Source organism: Miniopterus schreibersii, assembly GCF_964146895.1.
Source record: "Miniopterus schreibersii genome assembly, chromosome: 16".
NCBI classification, from domain to species: domain Eukaryota; kingdom Metazoa; phylum Chordata; class Mammalia; order Chiroptera; family Miniopteridae; genus Miniopterus; species Miniopterus schreibersii.
The window spans coordinates 43,744,185-43,765,139 of record NC_138116.1 but is presented as its reverse complement, the minus strand read 5'-3'; the positions used below and the strand labels follow the sequence as shown (position 1 = coordinate 43,765,139).

General features: G+C 49.1%; 1 protein-coding gene across 2 annotated transcripts in view; it reads left to right on the top strand.

Annotated features, from left to right (window-relative positions):
• Window positions 1-3,437: 3,437 nt before the first annotated feature.
• SLC47A1 (solute carrier family 47 member 1) overlaps window positions 3,438-20,955 on the top strand; it is a 37,004-nt gene continuing 19,486 nt past the window's right edge. Inside the window, exons 1-4 of one of the 2 annotated variants that reach the window (XM_081162331.1) lie at window positions 3,438-3,600; window positions 9,540-9,641; window positions 16,561-16,629; window positions 20,741-20,889. In XM_081162331.1, coding sequence (XP_081018457.1) covers window positions 3,466-3,600; window positions 9,540-9,641; window positions 16,561-16,629; window positions 20,741-20,889 — 455 coding nt within the window. In that variant the 5' untranslated portion in view covers window positions 3,438-3,465. The remainder of the gene's footprint in view (window positions 3,601-9,539; window positions 9,642-16,560; window positions 16,630-20,740; window positions 20,890-20,955) is intronic. The other variant, XM_081162332.1, reaches the window with a different exon arrangement.

Below are 20,955 nucleotides of genomic sequence, written 5' to 3'. Positions count from 1 at the left end.
GCGCACCCGGACGTGGTCCCCGGACACCCGGACGTGGTCCCCGCGCACCCGGACGTGGGCCCCGCGCACCCGGACGTGGGCCCCGCGCACCCGGACGTGGTCCCTGCGCGGCCCGCTCTTCCTTCCGCGGGGCAGCCCCTGGCACGCTCGCGCAGCTTTCTAATGAGCCTCTCCTCTGGGTTCTGTTGATTTCCACCTTGGGAGGGCCCAAGACCTTACAGAAGAACCCTTTTCCTCCTCGTCAGTTCCGATGACCTTCAGGCCCTGAGGGCGCCTGTGGACAGCCCGTTTCTTGGCGGCCTATTGTTCCCTTTTCTGTTGTGCGGTCTTGTGCTAACTGCGTGTTCTTTTAAAAACCATTTATCGATTGATAAAGCTACTTTCCCCATGACTTTGTGGGGTTTTGTGTGTGTGTGTTTCAGAAAAAGATTTTTCATACTCTTGCCTGTTTATACTCTCAGATACCTTTAGGATCACTATTAAAATTCTAAAGTATGAAATACAGGGTGTGCCAGCAACACGCATACACACCTTAACAGCTGATAGCGCAGTTGGCGTTTCTTTCTTTTCAGCCAGACTAAGCTCTGAACAAGGGAAATTCATCCTAAAAATGCCACTGGAAGTTTGAAAATGCAGTTGAAGTACAAACACTGCCTTTATAATCATTCAAAGTGTATACATTTTTAGGGTGCCCCCAAAATGTATACACACGTTAACGGCTTGTAACTCACTTAATTTTCACGCCTTTTCAGGTTTAACTGATTTGAAATAATGGGTGAAGCCAGACTAAGCTTTGAACAAAGAAAATTTATCCACTAGACTTTCTAATGGGGACACACAAAAGATAAAGTTTATGGTACAAAAGCAGCAACAATTGACGAAGGCACACAAATACCGAACAAAATGATTCTTGATGTTTGTGATTCCATTACTTCAAGGTGTCAGCAGTGCCTGACAAGAACAGTTATCAGTTTGAAACGGACATTGACAAAAGAAATTATTCATCTCCGTAGATTCGCTTAAATTTTGAAAATGAATTGTATGTTAATAAACACTAACTTTATAATCATTCAAAGTGTGTATACATTTTTAGGGGGCACCTTATTTATCAAAATGGACTAAAACCTGATAAAGTAATAGGAAAAGGCTGGTTCTCTTCAATAGAGCATGTGCTTTTAACTAATTCAGGTCTTTTCTAAAATTCAGAAATAAATGTCACCTATGTTTCACATTAAAATTATTCACATTAAAAACACACCCAAAAAATGTTTTGAGGATCTGCCACAATACGAAGTGACTGTGCTCTGGCCAGATTGTGTCTAGCTTTGGCTCCTTGGTGTGAAGGGTGTGAAAGGGGGAGAGCGCCAAAGCAGGGACAGGCCACACAGTTTAATATGCACGTTTGCCTTATTAAGTGTAGCCTGCAGGCCACACTTCAAAGCTACAGGGGTTGCTTTCAGTCTTCTCTGCAACTGAAACCCTTCAAACTGTTTCCAAAATGCCCAGCTCCCCGTTGGTTCTGCCTGCTGCTGAGAATTAAATCTCCGCAGGGAGTTTTCTAGCTATTTACTCCCCAAACCAGAGGAGGTGCTCTGGTTCTATTTGAACAGTAACTTTCCGGAGCTGCACTGATATTGAAACATTGTTACTGCCCGAAGTTCCTATTTCATTCAGGCTTCCTTAGTTCCTGCCCAATGGCCCTTTTCCGATCCACGATTCCACGCAAGACACCGCCTCACACTTCATGGCCACTCTCCTTGGGCTCCTCTTAGCTGCCACAGTTTTTCAGAATGTCCTCGATTTAATTGATGTTGGCAGTTCTGAGGAGTGCTGGTCGGGCATTTTGCAGAATGTCCCTCAGTTGGGATCGGTCTGATATTCTTCGAAAGATTAGACTGGGGCCCGGCCGGGGCGCTCAGCGGTTGAGCGTGGACCTGGGATCCAGGCGATGGGGGTTCGATTCCCGGTCAGGGCCCAGGCCCAGGGTGCGGGCTCGAGCAACGACTCTCTCATCATGGATGTTTCTCTCTCTCTCTCCCTTGTCTTTCCTCTCTCTGAAATCAATAAAGATATATTTTAAAAAAGAAAAAAAAAAAAGATTAGACTGGGGTTTATGTGTTTAGGGGAGGAAGACCATCGCTGTAAAGTGTTCCTTTTATTCGATCATGTCACCGGTACTATACTCGGTTGAAAAGTGTCCTCCAGGACTCATGTCTCCACAGAGCCTGAGAGCGTGACCTTACTTAGAAACAGGGTCTTTGCAGGTATGATGAAGTCAGGATTAGGTCATATGGGCTGGGGTAGGCACTGACCCACTGACCTTGCCTTTATTTATTTATAGGCGCATCTGCGCGTCCTGCAGGGGACCCAGCGGGAAACCCGCATGTGCCCCGGTCTGGAATCCAACCAGCCTCTCCCGGGTCACGGGGCGACGCGCAACCACTAAGCCCCACTGGCCGGGCCAGAAGCTTCTCTCGAGCCCACAGGGTGTTGGTGCCCTTAGCGACAATAACTCGCGTGTCACAGAGGTACGCCGTGGGGTGACTCCTTCTGAACCCCTACACTGGAGACCACCTTCCCGGGAGCGGAAGAAGAGCTGCCTACAGAGACGGAGGAGCGCCGAGGAAGAATGAAAAATAGGGGGGCGGGGGGGAGAAGGGGGGGGACGCTGACTTCGTTTTAAAAAATTCCTGAATCCAAACTTCCTGATTACGTGAGCCCCCAAAACTTGTTTCCCATTTTCCTGGCTTAAGCGGGGTCATTCACACGGAAGGAACCCTCGCTGCGCCCGCAGCCGCGCGCGTCCCGGTCCGGCGGCGCTCGCCCGGCAGTTCCCGTGCGCCCGGGGGCGCTTCCCTCCGACCCGCCGCGGCCCCCGGGGTGCAGGGCGGGAAACCGGGACCGGGAGGCACGCACGTGGCCCATGTTCTCCGGGCAGCCCCTGGCTGGGGTCCCCCGAATCCAGGTCTGAGGAGCTCAGGTGGCGCGCCCCGCACATCAGGCCGACGGCGGAGACACCCCCGCGAACCGGGGGGCGGAGCGCGCGCTCTTCGGTTCCTCCGGGTAGAGAAGTTCTCCGGGGCAGCGGCGGGGCCGGGGCGAAGCTCCACCCAGCCTCCAGGCCGGCGCTCGGGTGCGGGCAGAGGCGGGACCTGGCGCCCGCGCGCAGAGCCCGGACAGCCCCGCGCGGCGGGCGGGAGGGCTCGGGCCCGCGCCCTTTCGGTTTGTTGCGGAGCCTTTCCAAGCTCTGCCTTCCAAGTCTAGGAGTTCCTGCGCCTTTGCCAGAACCGCGGGCCTTCACCCAGGGGTGCAAGGGTCGGGCCGCCCTCGTGGCTGGCTGGCTGCGCGCCCTCCTGGCCCGGCTGCGGCGGGGCGGGCCGGGGCGGGCCGGGGCGGGCCGGAGCCTCGCCCGCATGAGCCCTCCGGCCGCCGCCGCCGCCGTCCCGCCCGCGCGGAGCCAGGCGCATGGAAGCTCCCGGGGAGCCCGGCGCGGGGCCCCGAGGCCCGGAGGCCGCCCCGCAGCTCCGCGGGCCGCGCTGCCCCGCGCTGTCCAACTTCCGAGAGGAACTGAGGGCGCTCCTGGTCCTGGCGGGCCCCGCGGTGAGTCCCGGCGGGTCGGGGCCCAGGGGCGACCTCGGCGCCGGGCGGGAGGCGCTCCGCGGGGCGCGCGGACCGGGCACAGCTGGGCAGCGGCGGCGCCCGCCTCGCAGCCTCGGGCCGGGCCCGACCGCCCCGCGGGGCCCGCCTGCCGCGTCTGGCGCGTCTCCCCGCGGGGCGAGCGCGTCGCCGAGCCGCAGACCCGGGGAACTGAGGGCCAGCGGCGAGGCTGAGGCGCGGGAGGGAGGAGCGCGCCTGCCCGCGGGGCCGAGCGCCCGGGACGGACCTGGAGGCGCCTCCGCGCGGTGCTACACGCTCCTCCCCGTGGCGCTCAGAAGCTTGGGGCTGAGGTTATTTCTTTATTTATATATTACCACTAGGTTAGGGCTCTTTCCGCGTTCTGTATTTAAAAGTAATGCGGGTTTTAAAAAGCACAAAACCCACAAAAAATGTAGCCCCGTCCCTGCTCTCCCGCCAGCCTGGGTGGATTTCGAGTTGGCAGGGTGGGCAGGAGCCCTGTGGGGTTCTAGGGCGCAAGTAAGCCTCCGGCCCTGGGCGGACCCTCCGCCCCTGCGGAGCCTGAGGCGCCCGCGCCCTGCCCGCGGCGGCTGCGTTGTTGGTGGGGTCTTGTGACACCCACCGGGTGTGCCCAGTGGCAAGAAAACTGCCGGGGAAGACGCCACGGAGTGAAAGCCCATCCCGCAGGAAGGCGTGTGCGAAGTCTCCCGCAGGAGGAAAAGGGAAAGAACGCGGGACGTGGGCTCTCCACACCTGGGCCCAGTCCCTGCCTTGTTCCCAGAAGGTGGGTTAGGAAACGGGGGTCCTGTACCCTGGCCTCCCCTCTGCTCGCTCATCCACAACACCAGGCAAAGAACTGTACTTTGGCTCAACACTCCCTCCGAGAGTGGTTGTGAGAAAGGTCTCTGCAAGGCTGCTGCTGCGCTAATACGGGGCGGGAACCTTTTTCCTGCCGAGGGCCATTTGGATATTTATAACATCATTTGAGGGCCATCCAAAACTATGAACTTAAAAATTAGCTGTGAAAAAAACTGCTAGGTTTATTGAATTTCAAGTCCTGCCGGCGGTTGCCTTGGCAGGGGCAGGCCAAAAGATTTCTTGGGCAGTATGTGGCCCACCGGCCGGCGTTCCCCACCCCTGGTCTAATAGAAAATAAACAAGGCAGCTTTGGAGGCCCAGCCTCTCCTGGGACAGGTGCTGACTCCTGCTGTCACCTAGTCCCTGCATGCAGGTGACCTTCCTGGTCTGCAGGGATGAGCACTGGGCTGACCTGCTGTGCTCTTGGTGTGTGTTTCTATATGTGTATATGTGTGTAACTGTGTTAGGTACAAAAGCAACATATATACCTTGTAGAAAAATAGAAAAACAAGGTAAACAACAGAGAAAAGCTCTGAAATTGCACCACTGAGAGAATTTGGAAGTTTTCCTCCCAGTCTTTTGTGTGTGTTTCTGTGTGACGGCTTTCCCCGCTGAGGTCATAGACTTCTGGCACTGTTCAGTCTCTGATGAATTGTACGTGGAGCCCCTGCTGGTCTCTACCTCTGTCCCTGCCTGCTGGGAGTTTTCTCTCTCCCCAGGGGCAAGGAGAGCGGGAGGAGATGTGCCCCTTTCCTCCCATGCTGAGGTCCCCACTCTGCCTCAAGGCTGCACCGTACACTGGGTGGGCTGCCTGGTCGGCGTTTCCTCTGTGATCTCCGCGGGGTTCCCTGTCTCCCTGCAGGCCTCAGTATTAACACTGACGAGGTCCTGACCCACCTGACTCACCTGGGCTGCACCCTTGCAATGGACACCTCCTTACAAATGTAAATGTCTTTTACGAAGGGCTTCTCCTTGGTTTTCAGAGCTCCTCCCTCATCTGCTGTTTCTTAAAATTAACCAGCCTAAAATAATTCTCATGCCAAAGAGACATATTTTGGGGTGACGACTTGTTCCCCTAGAGCTCCAGGCCATAAATCTGTACAGCATGTGTCTGTACTGAATACTGTGGGCAGCTTAGTGCGATGGTCAGTGTATGTGGACTGCGCTGTGCGAACCTGGCGCACGAGCAGCGCAGGCCTTCCGGACACCTGACAGCGGACTGTGGGGTCACTGTCAGCCGTGACAGAATCCCAAGTGCTCTGTCAGACTGAGGTAATGGCGTGTAGCAGGAACACCCTTAGGAGGGTCCTGGAACACCCAAAACCACACGTCTGGACACTTGGATAAGGACTCCACCTGGACACTGATATAATTGGGACCCCACCCTGATGGGTTATAAGGACACCGAGCTTGGTCACCCCGTGCTTGAGGTGGATGCACCGTGGGCCACGCTGGGAGCCCTTCCACTCCACCAGGTGGGTGCCCCACTGCAGCCACTGGCTAGAGACAGATCCCCCCCCCGGCCACCCGCAGACCGTGCCCCTGACTGGGACTTCGCTCTGGAGGCTCCCTCGGCTTGCTTCTGTCATGTAAGCGCCCCCTCTCTGAGTGGAACCTGAGCGTCACTCTGTTGGCTTATTGGGGAGTCTCCTCTAAGTCCTGGCATTGTGGAAATGTTACCGGCGACACTGCGCTCGTTACTGGCGGAGTTAGACCTCGGTTCCTGAGTTCTGGCTAAGAAAGAATTCAGAGCCAGACTCAAACTATAAGAGAACATTTATTTAGAAAGTTACAGAGGCAAAAGAAGGGTCCTTGGAGAAATGGGCCCTGGAAACAAGTTATAGAGGCAAAAAAGGGCCCTTGGAACTTAGGAGAGAGCAGGGTAAAAGTAAGGAGCCTGGGGGGAGACCGCACACTCGGTCCTTTGTCTCGAGGGTGTTTTTTATTTCTTTTTAAATCCTCACCTGAGTATATGTTTTTTATGTGTTTTTATTGATTTTTTTTTTTTCTTAAGATACAGAGGAAAGAGAGGGAGAGAGAGAAACATCAGCGTGGGAGCGAAAGGGAAACTGATTGGCTGCCTCCTGCACACCCCCTACCAAGGATCAAGCCTGCAACCTGGGCTCGAGCCCTGACGGGAATAGAACCAGCAACCTCCCTTTTGCAAGTAATGACACCCAACCAACTGCCACACTGCCAGGGCAAGAGGATAAGTTTTCACTTTAGAGGGAGAGGAAGGGAGGGAGTGAGGGGCGGGGAGGGAGAGAAACATTGATCCGTTGCCTCCCATAGGGCTCTGACTGGGGACTGAGCCAGCAGCCTAGGTATGTGCCCTGGCGGGGAATCAAACCCGCAGCCTTTTGGTGTCCGGGACAACGCTCCAACCAACTGAGCCACCCGCCAGGGCATCTTGAAAATTTTAAAGGCTGGAGGTTAGGGAAGGTCTTAGGGGAGGGTCTCAATAGAATATTCATAGGCTTTACGCTGATGCACCAAAATGATATTTATTCCCCTGACATCATCTGTTCTTGGGTGTGGCTGGCACTAATGGCACTAATTGGATTTCTATTTTCTATCTCCAAGAGTAGGGCGATTTAAGCTATTTACCCTCTTGTTGGGGAGAAGTGGAAACCATTAACTCTTTTGTCCCTGGTTATGGAATACTGGATTTTGCAGTGTACTAGATGGCCATAAACTGCCTGGCCTTTAACTCTCGGTCTCAGTTTCTCTGTTCCACTTGTCCTGGCTTACTGGCTTGTTTCAGAAAGACACAAAAATGTGTGTGAGTGACTCCTTTCTGGGACGCTCCTTTGCTCATGACAGCTAGGATGTCACTAGGTGATAGGAATTTTTCAGCTCCAAAATCTTATGGGACATCATTGTATATTAGATTCATCATTGACCATGTTGACTGAAAAATATTAACTAGGTGTTTCATCTCCAAAAGGAATTTATTTGGGGAAAAATTAAAAAGTTGTAAGAGACCCAGGATTAGGCCAGGAGCCTTAATGAACTAATCAGAAGGTTAACATCTGCAACCGTAGCCTGCAGCCGTTGCCTGCAGACGTTACGAGCCGCGTGCACAGTGCTCAGTGCGCAGGGAGAGAAGTGTGTGGAAGGGAACAGGTTAGGGGGACAGCTCCAACCACAGGGTTATGGTCAGCATAGCACTCTTCCTGTGGGGTTCTCGTGATGACATAGCACTGGAACTTCTCCCATAAGCGCTAGCTCCTCCCGCAAGCCCAGGTTCATGGAAAGTCTCAATCATAATCTTTAAAAACCAAAGTGTCATTATGCTGTATCTCCACCCTTGGACTGGGCACTTGCCCTAAGAAAATGCCCATTCTCCGCCCAATTGTGAATATGTTCTGTTCCGTACAATCTGTGCAGTGCAATCTGGGAAGCCACCCAGCGCCTGCCGTAGAGGAGACTGCACAGGTTTTCATGTGAAGCCATGAAAAAGTCTGTGTGGCCTGCAAGGAGCCAGGGCATTGGGGGTGGGAAGGCCATGTTCATGGAAAAGGGAAAGCGGAATCCACGACACAGTGATTGCAATGGTGTATGTGCAGAAAGGCTTAAAGGACAATTACCTGAAAAGATTTAAAAGTGATGCTGTGTTTACAAAAAAAGAGAGAGAGGAGGGGCCCTGAGACCTTTAAAGTTATATAAATTCACAGTTAAAGAGACACGAAGCTCCACTGAATGAAACCACAGGGAATATCTGTGGTTGACACGGCCTGTCTTCTGATTCAGGCCCACAGTGGTCCATTGGCTCTAGCTTTAGGTTCTACAGAATTGTGTTTTTCATACCAACTGTTTTCATTTACACCCCTGTCTTCTGTCTCATTTTGGCTTACTTTTGCAATACATTCCAAAAGCATCCCTCTGCTAAGTAGCAGGAGGCCACGCTGGGGATTAAAGTCACACGTGGTTTCTGCAGTAGTGAGAGGTGCCTGGTCGTGGTTTGGAAGTTGATGCAGAAGAGATAAGCTCCCCACCCTCACATAGTCAGGAGCAGACCTTTCATGTTTTGAGGATCTGGGTACATCCCCAGATGTAGGTTTGGGGGAGGAAAGAGGGCTGTCATCAGAAACACCAGGGGTGGGAATCTGATTAGGTCCCAGCATCACACATTTGGACCTGTTGCAGTGTTGACTGCGTGTGGGCTGGTGGAGGTAAGGATTAGAAGCTGTCACTGGGAACCTAAGAAGAACAGAGTTTTGTCTGAACTTAGAACCGAAGAGTTTGTGTCCCTTGAAGAACTGAGAGGCAGTGTTGCAGCAGCAGCAGAGGATCCTTGGGCACCTGCTCTCCTTCCTGGGGAGTGGGAGTCAGATGAATCCACTTCTTGGACCACATGACCCTCCCAGACAGAGCCTTTCCCAAGATGTACTGGATTTACTGGGACTGGCAAAGGGGTTGGGGGTTGAGGGGAGGTGGAAGGTGGTTTTAAATTAACTGAAGGAAATAAGCTAAGAGTACAAACCTGCAGGTAAAGTTACAGAGCAATTCATAGCGGTTCCTGGAATGCTGAGGAAGAACAGCCCAATGTCCCAGCAGCAAGGATTAATGGTGCTCTGCAGACGGGTAACATTGCACCCAGGATTCCAGGTCCTGCTGGTCTTCTGGGTGGATGCTCTTATATTTCAGTCTCAGCTGCTCCTGTCTGTGGAATTTCTTGCTGGCTGACAGAGGCTGTATTCTCTCCAGTTCTCACTGTGAATCTTGGGCTAGCAAGAGGTTTAACTCAGAAGGTTGCCTCTGAAAATTTCAGAGAAAAATATACATGTAATCTATGGCATGAGATCTAAAGTGAAAAATAAATGTAAAAAGCTAGGAAGTTTTCAAAAATTTTATTCTGATAGCAGTTACAAATGAACTTTTTAATATTTTTTAAGAAGTCCACCAGAAATCACACTTTTACCTTGAAAGCTGGCAGAACTCCCTAAAACCTGTGCTGCTTTCCTTCTAACTGGAGTATATTGGGGGGCACGCCCAGGAACCGCACCCCTCCTTCTGTGATGGTTGGCATTTATATGTAACTTTTTGTTTTCTGTCTCTTTCAGTTCTTGGCCCAGTTGATGGTGTTTCTGATCAGTTTCATAAGCTCCGTGTTCTGTGGCCACCTGGGAAAGCTGGAATTGGATGCTGTCACTCTCGCCATCGCAGTATGTGTGGGACTGTTTTAATATTTCAGTATTATTTGTGAAAGCCATCTATGTTAGTTTCTTCTAATAATTCTTAGGAATTACATAATTTAGCAGCTTAAAACAGTGTGAATGTGTTATCTTGCAGTGCTAGAGGTCAGAGGTCACTGAGCTAACAATCAAGGTGTTGGCAGGGTTGCAACCTTAATTCTCCTTTGCCCTATAACTTCACACATTCCTACATTCTGAGGGTTAAGACAGGGACCTCTTTGAGGGGCCTTTATTCTGTCTACCACATCAGTTAATTTGTAATCTATGGAGATCTGGCTCCCATTCTTGGTTCCACATCTGGGAGAAGGGAATCAGAAAAGAGGAGTTGAACTCTGACCTCAGAAGAAACTGTGGATGGATAGGGCCTGGTTGGACAGGCGTGAGGGGGCATGAGGGCATGCGAATGTGAGCGCATGTATTGGGGGCTTTCTCCCAAGCCATCTGAGGGAGCTAGAGCACTTCCCCCCAGTTGGTAATCACTCTGTCATAGTTCAACACGCAGAAGTGAGTAATGAAAAGCAGCCGAGCCGAGGGGTCATGAGGATGTAAGTGTTTGAAGGCTCACATCCTCTACTCCAGGAATCATGAATAAACTGGAGGACAGAATAAAGAGGGCAGTTGGATTCCCCCAGCCAACCCCACCACCATGCATTGCGGCTACACTGACAGCAGCCACAACCACTGTGGGATGTCAGCATTCTGATTTCAAAGAGCCAAAAAACTTGTGCCATCTGCTAGAAAATGATAAAAAGACTTCATCCTAGTAATCTGCTAGAAAAGTGCCACTCATGCATAGATGCCTAGACAGAGAAGAAATCCATCAAATACCAAGAATAACCAATGCAGCTCAGGAAGAAAATGAAAACGCTCCAGAAAGCAAACTTACACACATGGAAATATGTGACATAAATGACAGAACTCAAGGTTGCAGTTCTGAAAATAACAAGATACGAGAAAGTACAGACAGGCAATTTAATGGACTGAGAAAACAGATTAAGAAACAAAACAAGTATTTTACCAAAACTAAACAGAAATTCTGGAGATGAGGAACTCAATAAAAGAGTTCAGGAAGAACTAGTGCCTGGCCAGGTGTGGCTCAGCAGTTGAGCATCGACCTAGGATCCGGGAGATTGCATTTTGATTCCCGGTCAGGGCACATGCCCAGGTTGTGGGCTCGATCCCCAGTCAGGGGCGTGCAGGAGGCAGTTGATCAGTGATTCTCTCATCATTAATGTTTCTGTCTCTCTCCCTCTCCCTTCCTCTCTGAAAAATTTTCCTCTCAAATTAAAATACTATTATGACTGCAAAAAAAATAAAAATTAAAAAAAAAGAACTAGTGAGTATAGGAAATAAAGCAGACCAGATGGAGGAAAGAATTACTGATATCAAAGATAGAAATATAGAAATGATGCAGCGGGAAGAAGAGAGAGGCTTAAGCATAGAAATAAAATGAAAGAACTCTACGAGAATTATTTGACTACTTCAGAAAGAGCTATATAAGAATAATAGGTATACCAGAAGAAGAAGAGAGGGAGAAAGGAACTGAAAATCTATTCAAACAAATAGTTAATGAGAAATTCACAAACCTATGGAAAGAACTAGGTCCTCTAATCCAAGAAGCAAACAGAACACCTAGATAACCTCAATCCAAAGAGGCCCTCTCCAAGGCACATTGAATTAAAACTGTCAAAAATTAATGACAAAGACATCTCAAGACAGCCAGCGAAGGCAAGAAAGTAACCTACAAAGGAAAGCCCATTAGGTTTTCATCGGACTTCTCAGCAGAAACTCACAAGCCAGAAGAGAGTGGAACCAAATAGTCAAACTACTGAAGGAGAGAAATTACCAGTCAAGAATAATATACCAAGCAAAGTTATTCTTTAAATGTGAAGGAGAAATAAAGACTTTTTCAGACATACAGAAGCTAAGGGAATTCACCACCGGAAGACCTCCATTGCAGGAAATACTCAAGGGGATTATTCTACCTGAAACAAAGAAAAAAAGGTCACAAAACTATGAGTCAGATGACCACAAACTTACAGCATAAACGGGTAATTTGTGACAACGGAACATAAAAGAGGAGGGGGTAAAGGTCTAACTGACTGAAGAGGATGGACATCAGACACATTCAAAAGAAAAACGACTGCTGCATATATGGAACTTTCTTTCTCATAAATCTAATGCTAACCACACACAAAAAACCCAAAACGGAGACACATAGCTTAAAAACAGAGGAGCCAGAGGAGAGAAGTATGGAACACCAACAAACCAAAACAACAAATAGGAACACAAAGAAAAAGAACCAATGAAAGCACAGAGCTACAGAAAACAAAAGATAAAAGATAAAATGGCTATCGGAAATCTTATACATCAATAATTACCCTAAATGTAAATGGACTGAATTCACCAATAAACAAGTATGGGGAAGCAGAGTGGATCTAAAAACAAAACCCAACCATATGCTGCTTTCAGGAGATACATCAAAACTGCAAAGACAAAGGTAGATTCAAAGTGAAAGCTTGGAAAATGATTCTCCAAGCAAATAACATCCACAGATAAGCAGGTGTGGCCATACTTATGTCTGACAAAATAGGTTTCAAGGCAACAAAGGTATCAAGAGACAAAGATGGGCACTTTATAATGATAAAAAGGGACACATATCAAGATGACATAACACTTATCAATATATATGCTCCCAATCACAGGTGAGGACCTTCATACTCCATTGACAGCACTAGACAGATTATCCAAAGAGAAAATCAATGAAGAAATAGCCTTAAATGACACATGAGCCCAAATGGACACAATTGACATTCACCGAGCCTTTCATCCCAGAACATCAGATTATACCTTCTTATCCAGTGCACATGGGACATTCACAAGGGCAGACCATATGCCAGGTCATAGAACTAGCGTCAACAAATTCAAGAAAATTGAAATTATACCAAGCATATTCTCTGACCACAATGCTTTGAAATTAGAAATCAACTGCAAAAAGGAAGTAAAGAAACCCACAAATATGTGGAGATTAATCAGCATACTACTAAAAAATGACTGGGTCAAAGAAGAAATAAAAGGTGAGATCAGCCCACTCGGCGTGGCTCAGTGCTTGAGCTTCGACATATGAACCAGGCGGTCATGGTTTGATTCCTGGTCAGGGCACATGCCAGGGTTGTGGGCTTGAGCCCCAGTAGGGGGCGTGCAAGGACTCTCTCTCATCATTGATGTTTCTATCTCTCCCCCCCCGAAATCAATAAAATAAATTTTTTTTAAAAAGGTGAGATAAAAAAATAGAGAGAGCCCTGGCCAGCGTGGCTCAAAGGTTAGCGTGTCAGCCTGCGCACTGAGGGGTCACAGGTTTGATTCCTGGTCAAGGGCAAGTACTTCAGTTGTGGGTTCACCCCCCCCCCACGTCAGGGTGCATGTGGGAGGCAACCAGTCGATGTCTCCCCCACATTGATGTTTCTCTTTCTCTCCTCCTTCTACCACCCTCCCTTCCACTATGAAAGGCAATGGAAAAAATATCCTCACACAAGGATTAACAAAACAAAACAGAAGATATTGGAGACAAATGAGAATAGCAAACGACATATCAAAACTTCTGGGATGCAGGGAAAGCAGTACTAAGAGGGAAGTTTATACCATTACAGGCCTATCTCAAGAACCAAGAGAAATCCCAAGTAAACAACCTAACATCATGTCTTAAATAACTAAAAAAAAGAACAAAAGCAACCCAAAGTCAGCAGTAGAGAGGAAATCCTAAAAATTAAGGCAGAATTGAATGAAATAGAGAACAAAAAGACTATATAAAAGATTAATACAACAGAGAGCTGATTCTTTGAAAAGATTAATGAAATTGACAACCCCCTGGCTGGACTCACTAAGGAAAAAAGGAAAAAGACCCATATAAACAAAATAAAAAATGAAAGAAGTCACCACAGACATCACAGATACACAAAGGGTCACACTAGAATACTATGAAAGACTATATGCCAACAAATTCAATAACCTAGAAGAAATGGGTAAGTTCCTAGAAATATGTAACCTTCCTAGACTAAATCACTAAGAACTGGAAAATCTAAATAGGCCCATGAACAGTGAGGAAATTGAAACAACCATCAAAAACCTCTCAAAAAAAGTCGAGGGCCAGTTGGCTTCACCAGTGAATTCCACCAAAGGTTCAAAGATTTGATACCTGTCCTTCTCAAACTCTTCCAGAAATTGAAGAAGAGGCGATACTTCCTAACACATTTATGAGGCCAATACAACCCTGATACCAAAACCTGGGAAGGATAACACACAAAAAGAAAACTACAGGCCAATATCTCTGATGAATCCAGATGCAAAAATCTCAAACAAAATATTAGCAAATCAAATATAACAATACATTAGAAAAATAATACAACACGATCACGTGGGGTTCATTCCAGGGGCACAGGGATGGTTCGACATATGCAAATCGACCAATGTGACACACCACACTAACAAAAGAAATGATAAAAATCATGTGATCTCATCAATAGATGCGGAAACAGCATTGGATAAGATGCATCATCCATTTATGATTAAAACACCCAATAAAATAGGTATAGAAAGAGTGTACCTCAGTCTAATAAAGACCATATGTGACACACCCTTAGCCGATATCACACTCAATGGTGGGGAACAACGCTTTTCCTCTAAGATCAGGAACAAGACAAGGACGCCCACTCTCACCACGTGTTTAGCGTAGTCCTGGGAGCCTAGAGCAGTCGGGCGAGGGGAGAGATAAAGGCATCCAATAGGGAAGGAGGAAGGAAAAGTGTAATGTTTTACAGATGCCATGATTCTGTACATAGAAAACCCTAAAACTCCACCGAAAACCTTTTAGAAATAATAAACAGTAAATTTGAAGAGTACAAAGCCAATGTACAAAAATCCAATTAAAAAATGGGCAGGGGACCTAAACAGACACCTCTCCCAAGAGGACCTACAAAATTGCAATAGATACATGAAAAGATGCTCAACTTCACTGGCTCTCAGGGAAATGCAAATGGAAACTACAATTAGGGACCACCTCCCACCCGTAAGAATGGCTCTTATCAGCAAGACAAGAAAGTAGTGTTGGCGAGGCTGTGGAGACAAGGGAGCCCTCACTCACCGCTGCTGGGAACGCAGACTGGGACAGCCCCTGTGGGATCCGTGTGGAGCTTCCTCAGAAAATCAATAGAGCGACCCTGTGACCCAGCAATCCCTCCCCGGATGTCTACCTAAAAGACTCGAAGCATTTCTTTGCAAAGATTTACGCACCCCTATGTTCGTTGCTGCATTATTCACGGTGGTCAAGATACGCAGACAACCAAGGTGCCTGCGACAGAGGACTGGCTAGGAGGCCGTGGGACGTGGACGCAGGTCACACCACTCAGCCACGAGGAAGGGTGAAGTGCTGCCGTCTGCGACCACATTAGTGGACTTTGAGAATATTATGCTAAGCGAAATAAGTCAGAAAAAGCTAAGACCCATTTGATTTCACTCACGTGTGGGACATAAAACTAAAAGCCATAGACGCAGGCAACAGCATGGTGGTTGTCAGAGAGCAGGGGGCGTGGGGGGAACGGGGGCCACATATGTGGTGACAGAAGACGGTTTGACTTTAGGTGTTGGTCACAAGAGGCAATACACAGATCATGTATCACAGAAATGTACGCTTGAAACCTATATGATCCTATCAACCAATGTCACCCCAATAAATTTAATTTTTTTTTAAAAAAAGAAACTGTGACCTCTACTCCCATCCCAGGGACTTGTCCGCCTCACTGAGAGTCCTAATCTAGAAATTAAACTGGAAGGTGAAACCTGTATCCTAATATCTAAACCTAAAATCAGAAAGAACCCCAAATCCTTTCTCTATCTGAGATGCAAATCCCCCAAACCAGAGAGAAATGTCGTTGACCTCTGCCAGGGTTAACTGGCTGTGCATGGCCAAAGGGCCCTGCCAATTTGGTTCTGCGTTTCTAGAAAAATGGCTTCAGTGGCTTTCAGCAAGTGTGCTCCTGCTCTCAGCCTCCTGATTTCCCTTTGCTCCCGCACTGACAAGACCCGCATCCACCTCACCCACCTGCTCTCTGCAGGCAGGAGTTGTTATCCGTGAACTGTGCAAGGCTATTCTGAACTAGACCCCAGGCATAAACATTATTTTCCTTTCAGGGAGCAACATGGGCGACCCCCAGGCTTAACTTCCCTTTTGGTTTTTAATGTTTGGAAATTTGGGGGAAGAGAGCTAGCCTCCAGTAGATTCTCTTGGGTGAAGGAAGTGCAAGAAAGCTGGTGCTTCCAGGCTGGGCTCAGTGGGGACTCTTGCCCCCGGCACCCCCTGCAGACTGTGGTGGAGGTAGCAGGCTCCAGACAGCACCGGCTGTCCTCCGTGCCACTCCCTGATTGTGGGGTTGCTGCCCGGGCTCCCCAGAGCTCCAGGAACCCCAGGGTTCTGTTGCTAACCTGGTCAAGACAAGTGCATTTTGAGGGCCTCTGGCACCAGCCGTGACTTCAGAGACTGGCCCCTGCACGCCCAGAGTCCAGGGCACTGGAACAAGCCGTGCTTGGTCTTGAGCAAGTGGACTTGGCGGAGACCGCCACTTGGCCACGTTGCCTTCCCCTTAGGAAAGATTTGCGTTCCCCTGAAATTAGGGAACAAAATGCTTAAGATTTAAAAAAGAAAAAGGCTGAGTAATAGCCTGTGGCCGAGATTTTTCTTCCCTCTCCAACCTTGTGCATGTCCTTTGGCTGCGCCGCCGGCCGATCGGTGCGGGGCTCCAGGCAGGTGAGCCGCCGACCTGCCGCAGGCGCCCGCAGACAGAGCCTGCTCCCCGCCTTCGCTACCCCTGAGCGCCGCTCCTCTGCCTGCTTCTAGGTCATCAATGTCGCCGGTATCTCAGTGGGATTCGGCTTATCTTCTGCTTGTGACACCCTCATGTCTCAGGTAAATGGAAGCCCAGGTCACTCTCACGGGGACCCTGGACATCTCCCTCGAGCACACCTGGAGAGCCCACTGGCAGGAAGAGCGTGTGCGCAGAGGGGCAGAGCCTTAGCCCCGCAGCGCTGCGTCAGCCGTCAGTTCCCGTTCTCCTTCGCTTCCTTTAAAGGTGGCTGGACGTCCGTCTCTCAGGCTTTGCAAGGAGTGTTTATCCACGTGACTCCCTTACGCTACATTTTGACCAAATAGGGGGCGTTTTACAAAAGCCCTTCTGTCACTTTCCACATAATTGAATTTGGTGTAGTCCATGGTCCTCAAACAAAAGGGTTCATCAGAATCACCTGGGGGCTTATTAAAACACTGGCTGGTGGGCTCCACCCAAGGGCATGCTGGTAAATGCTGAAAAACCAGGTCCTGGGTGGAGGGATGTTCATAAAATTCCCCTGGGCCAAGAGTCCAAAGAAAGGCTGACAACTCCAGCATTAGATCTAGAGTTTATTAAAGGAACTTACCGAGGAGGTGAGTCTTGAGTGGTTGGCAAGACCACATGTTTGTCCTCTGTGCCATGTGGCAGGCACTAAGGGGTCCCGTAGGACAGGCAGGGTGGGTGGGGGTTCGTGCAGTGCGACCCACCCCAGATAAGGGGAAGGAAAGGGCGCTGCATGCTGCCCAGGAAGGGCAATGGCCGGTTCCAGGGACCAGCGCAGACAGCATGCTGCGGGGCGGGGGGGCTCCATCCCACAGTGTCTTTTTGTCCCAGATCTAGCTGGTGGGTCTGGCAGCAGCCAGGCAGCAGTCACATCACCGAAAAGCTTCTCCTCCAATTGCACCCCATTCCCTCCTCTTCCTTGGGGCGCCTGAGCGATCAGCAAGAGGCTTCATTAGCAGGAGGGAGCTCACTCAGAGGCCAGTTGGGCACGTTAGGGACACAGTCCACAGCAACAATATAAACATGTGCAAGAAAAGGAAACAAATTAAAAGAAGGAATCCAAGTATTAGTAACCATGTTCCCGTCATGCCCCTCAGGGTCCCAGCTAGTGTGCAAGGTCACCTGGACGTGGGATCGGGCACTTCAGGCGTTTCCGTGAGCCTTCGTATGTGTTAGCAAGGAAGTAGCAGATTCATCTGGTATAAAAAACAGCGTTCAGTCGGGGTGCCCCTCTCCCCCATAACTATTGGATGCCACAGGAACAGCAGAACTAAGGTCAGAAAGACAAATATCCAGTAGGGACTTGAGTTGGGAGGCTGTCTTCTATGAGTATGACACTTGCGGCCTGGTCTTTGGATGTTAATGGAGCCGCGGCCTTGGGAACCTGGTCTGGCTGTGTAAATTCTGCATGTCGACCAGGGGAAGTGGTGCTTTCTGACGTGGGGAGGTAAACGGGGAGGAATATGCCAGACCGGGCCCCTACCTGCTCCCCTCTTTCAATGGTGTGTGTACCAGGCCACATACAGTGTGTGTCCATGGGCCCCAACTATCCTAGGATGACAGGGCCCCACAGGAGACTGAGAAGTCCCTCTGCATCCATCCCAGCAGGATGTCCCATTGCAGACTCCAGTAAATGTCCCCTGTCCCAGGGACAGTAGGCCTTGGTGCCCTTGTGACCATGGCCCGTGGCCCATGGCAGGCATCAGCCCGGTTGCCGCATTCTGTATGGTATCAGGGCCCTCCGTCTGGCAGATGGGGCAACAGGCCCCCACACTTTGGTTATTTAAATGTTTTAATGCCTGGGGCCCTGGCACTCAGGTTCAGTCCTTAGTGTGCCCCTCGGTTTTGATGATAGACATCTTATGCCACGATAGGTCAGATTTCCAGCAACTTCACATAATTTCAGGAACATTTATATACAAATACAGCATAAAGAAGGCTCAGTGTTATTTCTTATTTAACAATGTTTCTTACGTAATTTCAACATACCGGGTAAGCCTCGTTTAATGTTTTTCTTTCGTAAGGAGAGAAAACAAATCTTTTTAGGTATTCCAGGAGCCCTCTAGAACACTTCCAAGCCATTTCAAGAAAAAGACTAATTTTGTATCAGATTACTCTTGATATGTAAACCCATGTACTTAATTAATCCAGCTTGACCACAGAAGATTTCTGTTCTCAAGATTACTTTTCACAAACCTCTATAAGTCTCCTTTTTTCAAAAAAAATATGTCTTTATTAATTTCAGGGAGAGGGAGAGAGAGATAGAAACATCGATGATGAGAGTCATTGATCAGCTGCCTCCTGCATGCCCCCAACTGGGGATCGAGCCCCAACCCGGGCATGTGCCCTGACCGGGAATCAGACCACGATCTCCTGGATCCCAGGTCAATGCTCAACCGCTGAGCCACACCGGCAGGGCTATATGTCTCCTTTTTATATTCATATTTTGTCCCGCTTTTCCTCTTTCTGTTCTGAAACAACCAGCCTCACTTTAGGACCAAATTACTTTCCTTTCTCTCAAAAATATATTTTCATATCTTCTTTAACTGAAAGCATATATTATTTTCCTTCCGTCTCAATTAGAATTCTTAGTCCTTAGATGACTCAAAAACATGTCTGTTCTACATAAGCCAACAAACTTAAATTAGCTTTTATTTACTAAAGATTAATCTTCTATCCTGTGAACTTGAAAAGCATTTGGGTTAGTTTCTGCATTTCTGAGAATTTTAGAGTGCCAATCCTTATAAGTGCTTGTTTGTTTTTTTAAGCCAATTAAACACAGCTCATTTACAAATTAGCAATACCATCCAGAGGTTGAAAATATCAAACATCTACAACACATGTATAGACACACATGGATATACAGACAGATGCAGGCAGACCTCGCGGCCTCCATAAAAGAAGTGGGATCTAAAGAGACCTTTTCTGCACCTCCCACCTTTATCACCCAGTCCCAGTTTATTATCTTTTTCTAGTTTCAGTTCACCGTCTAATTTTCTAAGCCTGGCTTCTGCCTCAGGCTGGGTGTCAGTGGTCAGCCAACTACCCATAAGAGGGTCCGCCCTGAGCTACAGCCATGTGCTTCCCTTCCTCGGCCTGGCGTGTAAAGCGAACTTCTTCAAACAGAGGCCTGAGATCAGCCAGCATTTCCGAGGTGTCCCATGCTCACACGGCAGGCCGCACAAGTCCAGCGTATTGGTCACCCATCCCCACATGGAGGCCCTGGCCAACCTGCGATTTCCCCTGTGGATGCCTCTTTCCCAAGGCACATTTCTTGAGTCTCCTGGCTGGCTCGTCCGTTATTACATGTAAAATTTCCTGGGGCTGAGACACCAAAGAAAGAGGCTGACAACTATTATTACATCAAGAGTTTATTAAAGGAACTTACAAAGGAGGAGTGTCATCAGTGGTAAGATGACATGGATATTCTCCATGCCACATGACAAGTGCTAAGGGGTTAGATAGGTAGGGCAGGCTGGATAGGGGTACTTGGGTGTGACACCGCCCCCCCCCCCCCAATAAGGAAAAATGCCTTGTGTACGTGCCTGGGGAATAGGGGTGGGGGCTGATGAGACAGTCTCTGAGGGGATTTTCAGGAAGCTCTGGCCAGAATCTAGCTAGTGGTGGACAAGGCCTCATTCTGGCAGCGATCATGTCATGGAATAATCTCTCCATAGGGAGAGAAACATTTTGACTTGTACTGCTGGCTGATTCCAGTGGTGTAAATAACTCCCTCTAGCGAATTTCAGCATACCACACATAGGTCACTGAACAGAGACCTGGGAAGAGACGTGCACAGCTTGGCCTTGGTAAGCCAGTAGCAGCTGGTCCCAGCATGCCACCGGCCCTACCCCCAGAGTTTCTGCTTAATAGGTCTGGGGTGAGGCCTAAGATAGTGCATTTCTAACAAGTTTCCAGGTGATGAAACCCTGACCGAAAAGCTTTTAAAAAGTATTGCTATTTGGGCCCCAACCTGGACTGGTTAAATCCAGGCTGTCTTTAGTGGGACCCCAGTGTCAGTGTTCTAAAAATGTTCCCAGGTGATTCTAACAGCTAAGTCTGAGAACCACTAACACTTAAAGGATGTAGCAAAGTCTTTAGGGCCATCTGTATCTTCATGAGGCATGATTGAACACCTTGGTGGGGAGTGGGGGTGCTAATGGGTTTGTGTTGGCTGTGTGCACTCAGACCTACGGCAGCCCCAACAAGAAGCACGTGGGGGTCATCCTGCAGAGGGGCGCCCTCATCCTGCTGCTCTGCTGCTTCCCCTGCTGGGCGCTCTTCCTCAACACCCAGCACATCCTGCTGCTCTTCAGGCAGGACCCGGACGTGTCCAGGTAAGGTGGCCAGGCCAGGGTGGCATTGGGCCTCCCAGCAGACAGATGCTCCCATCCAAGTTTGGC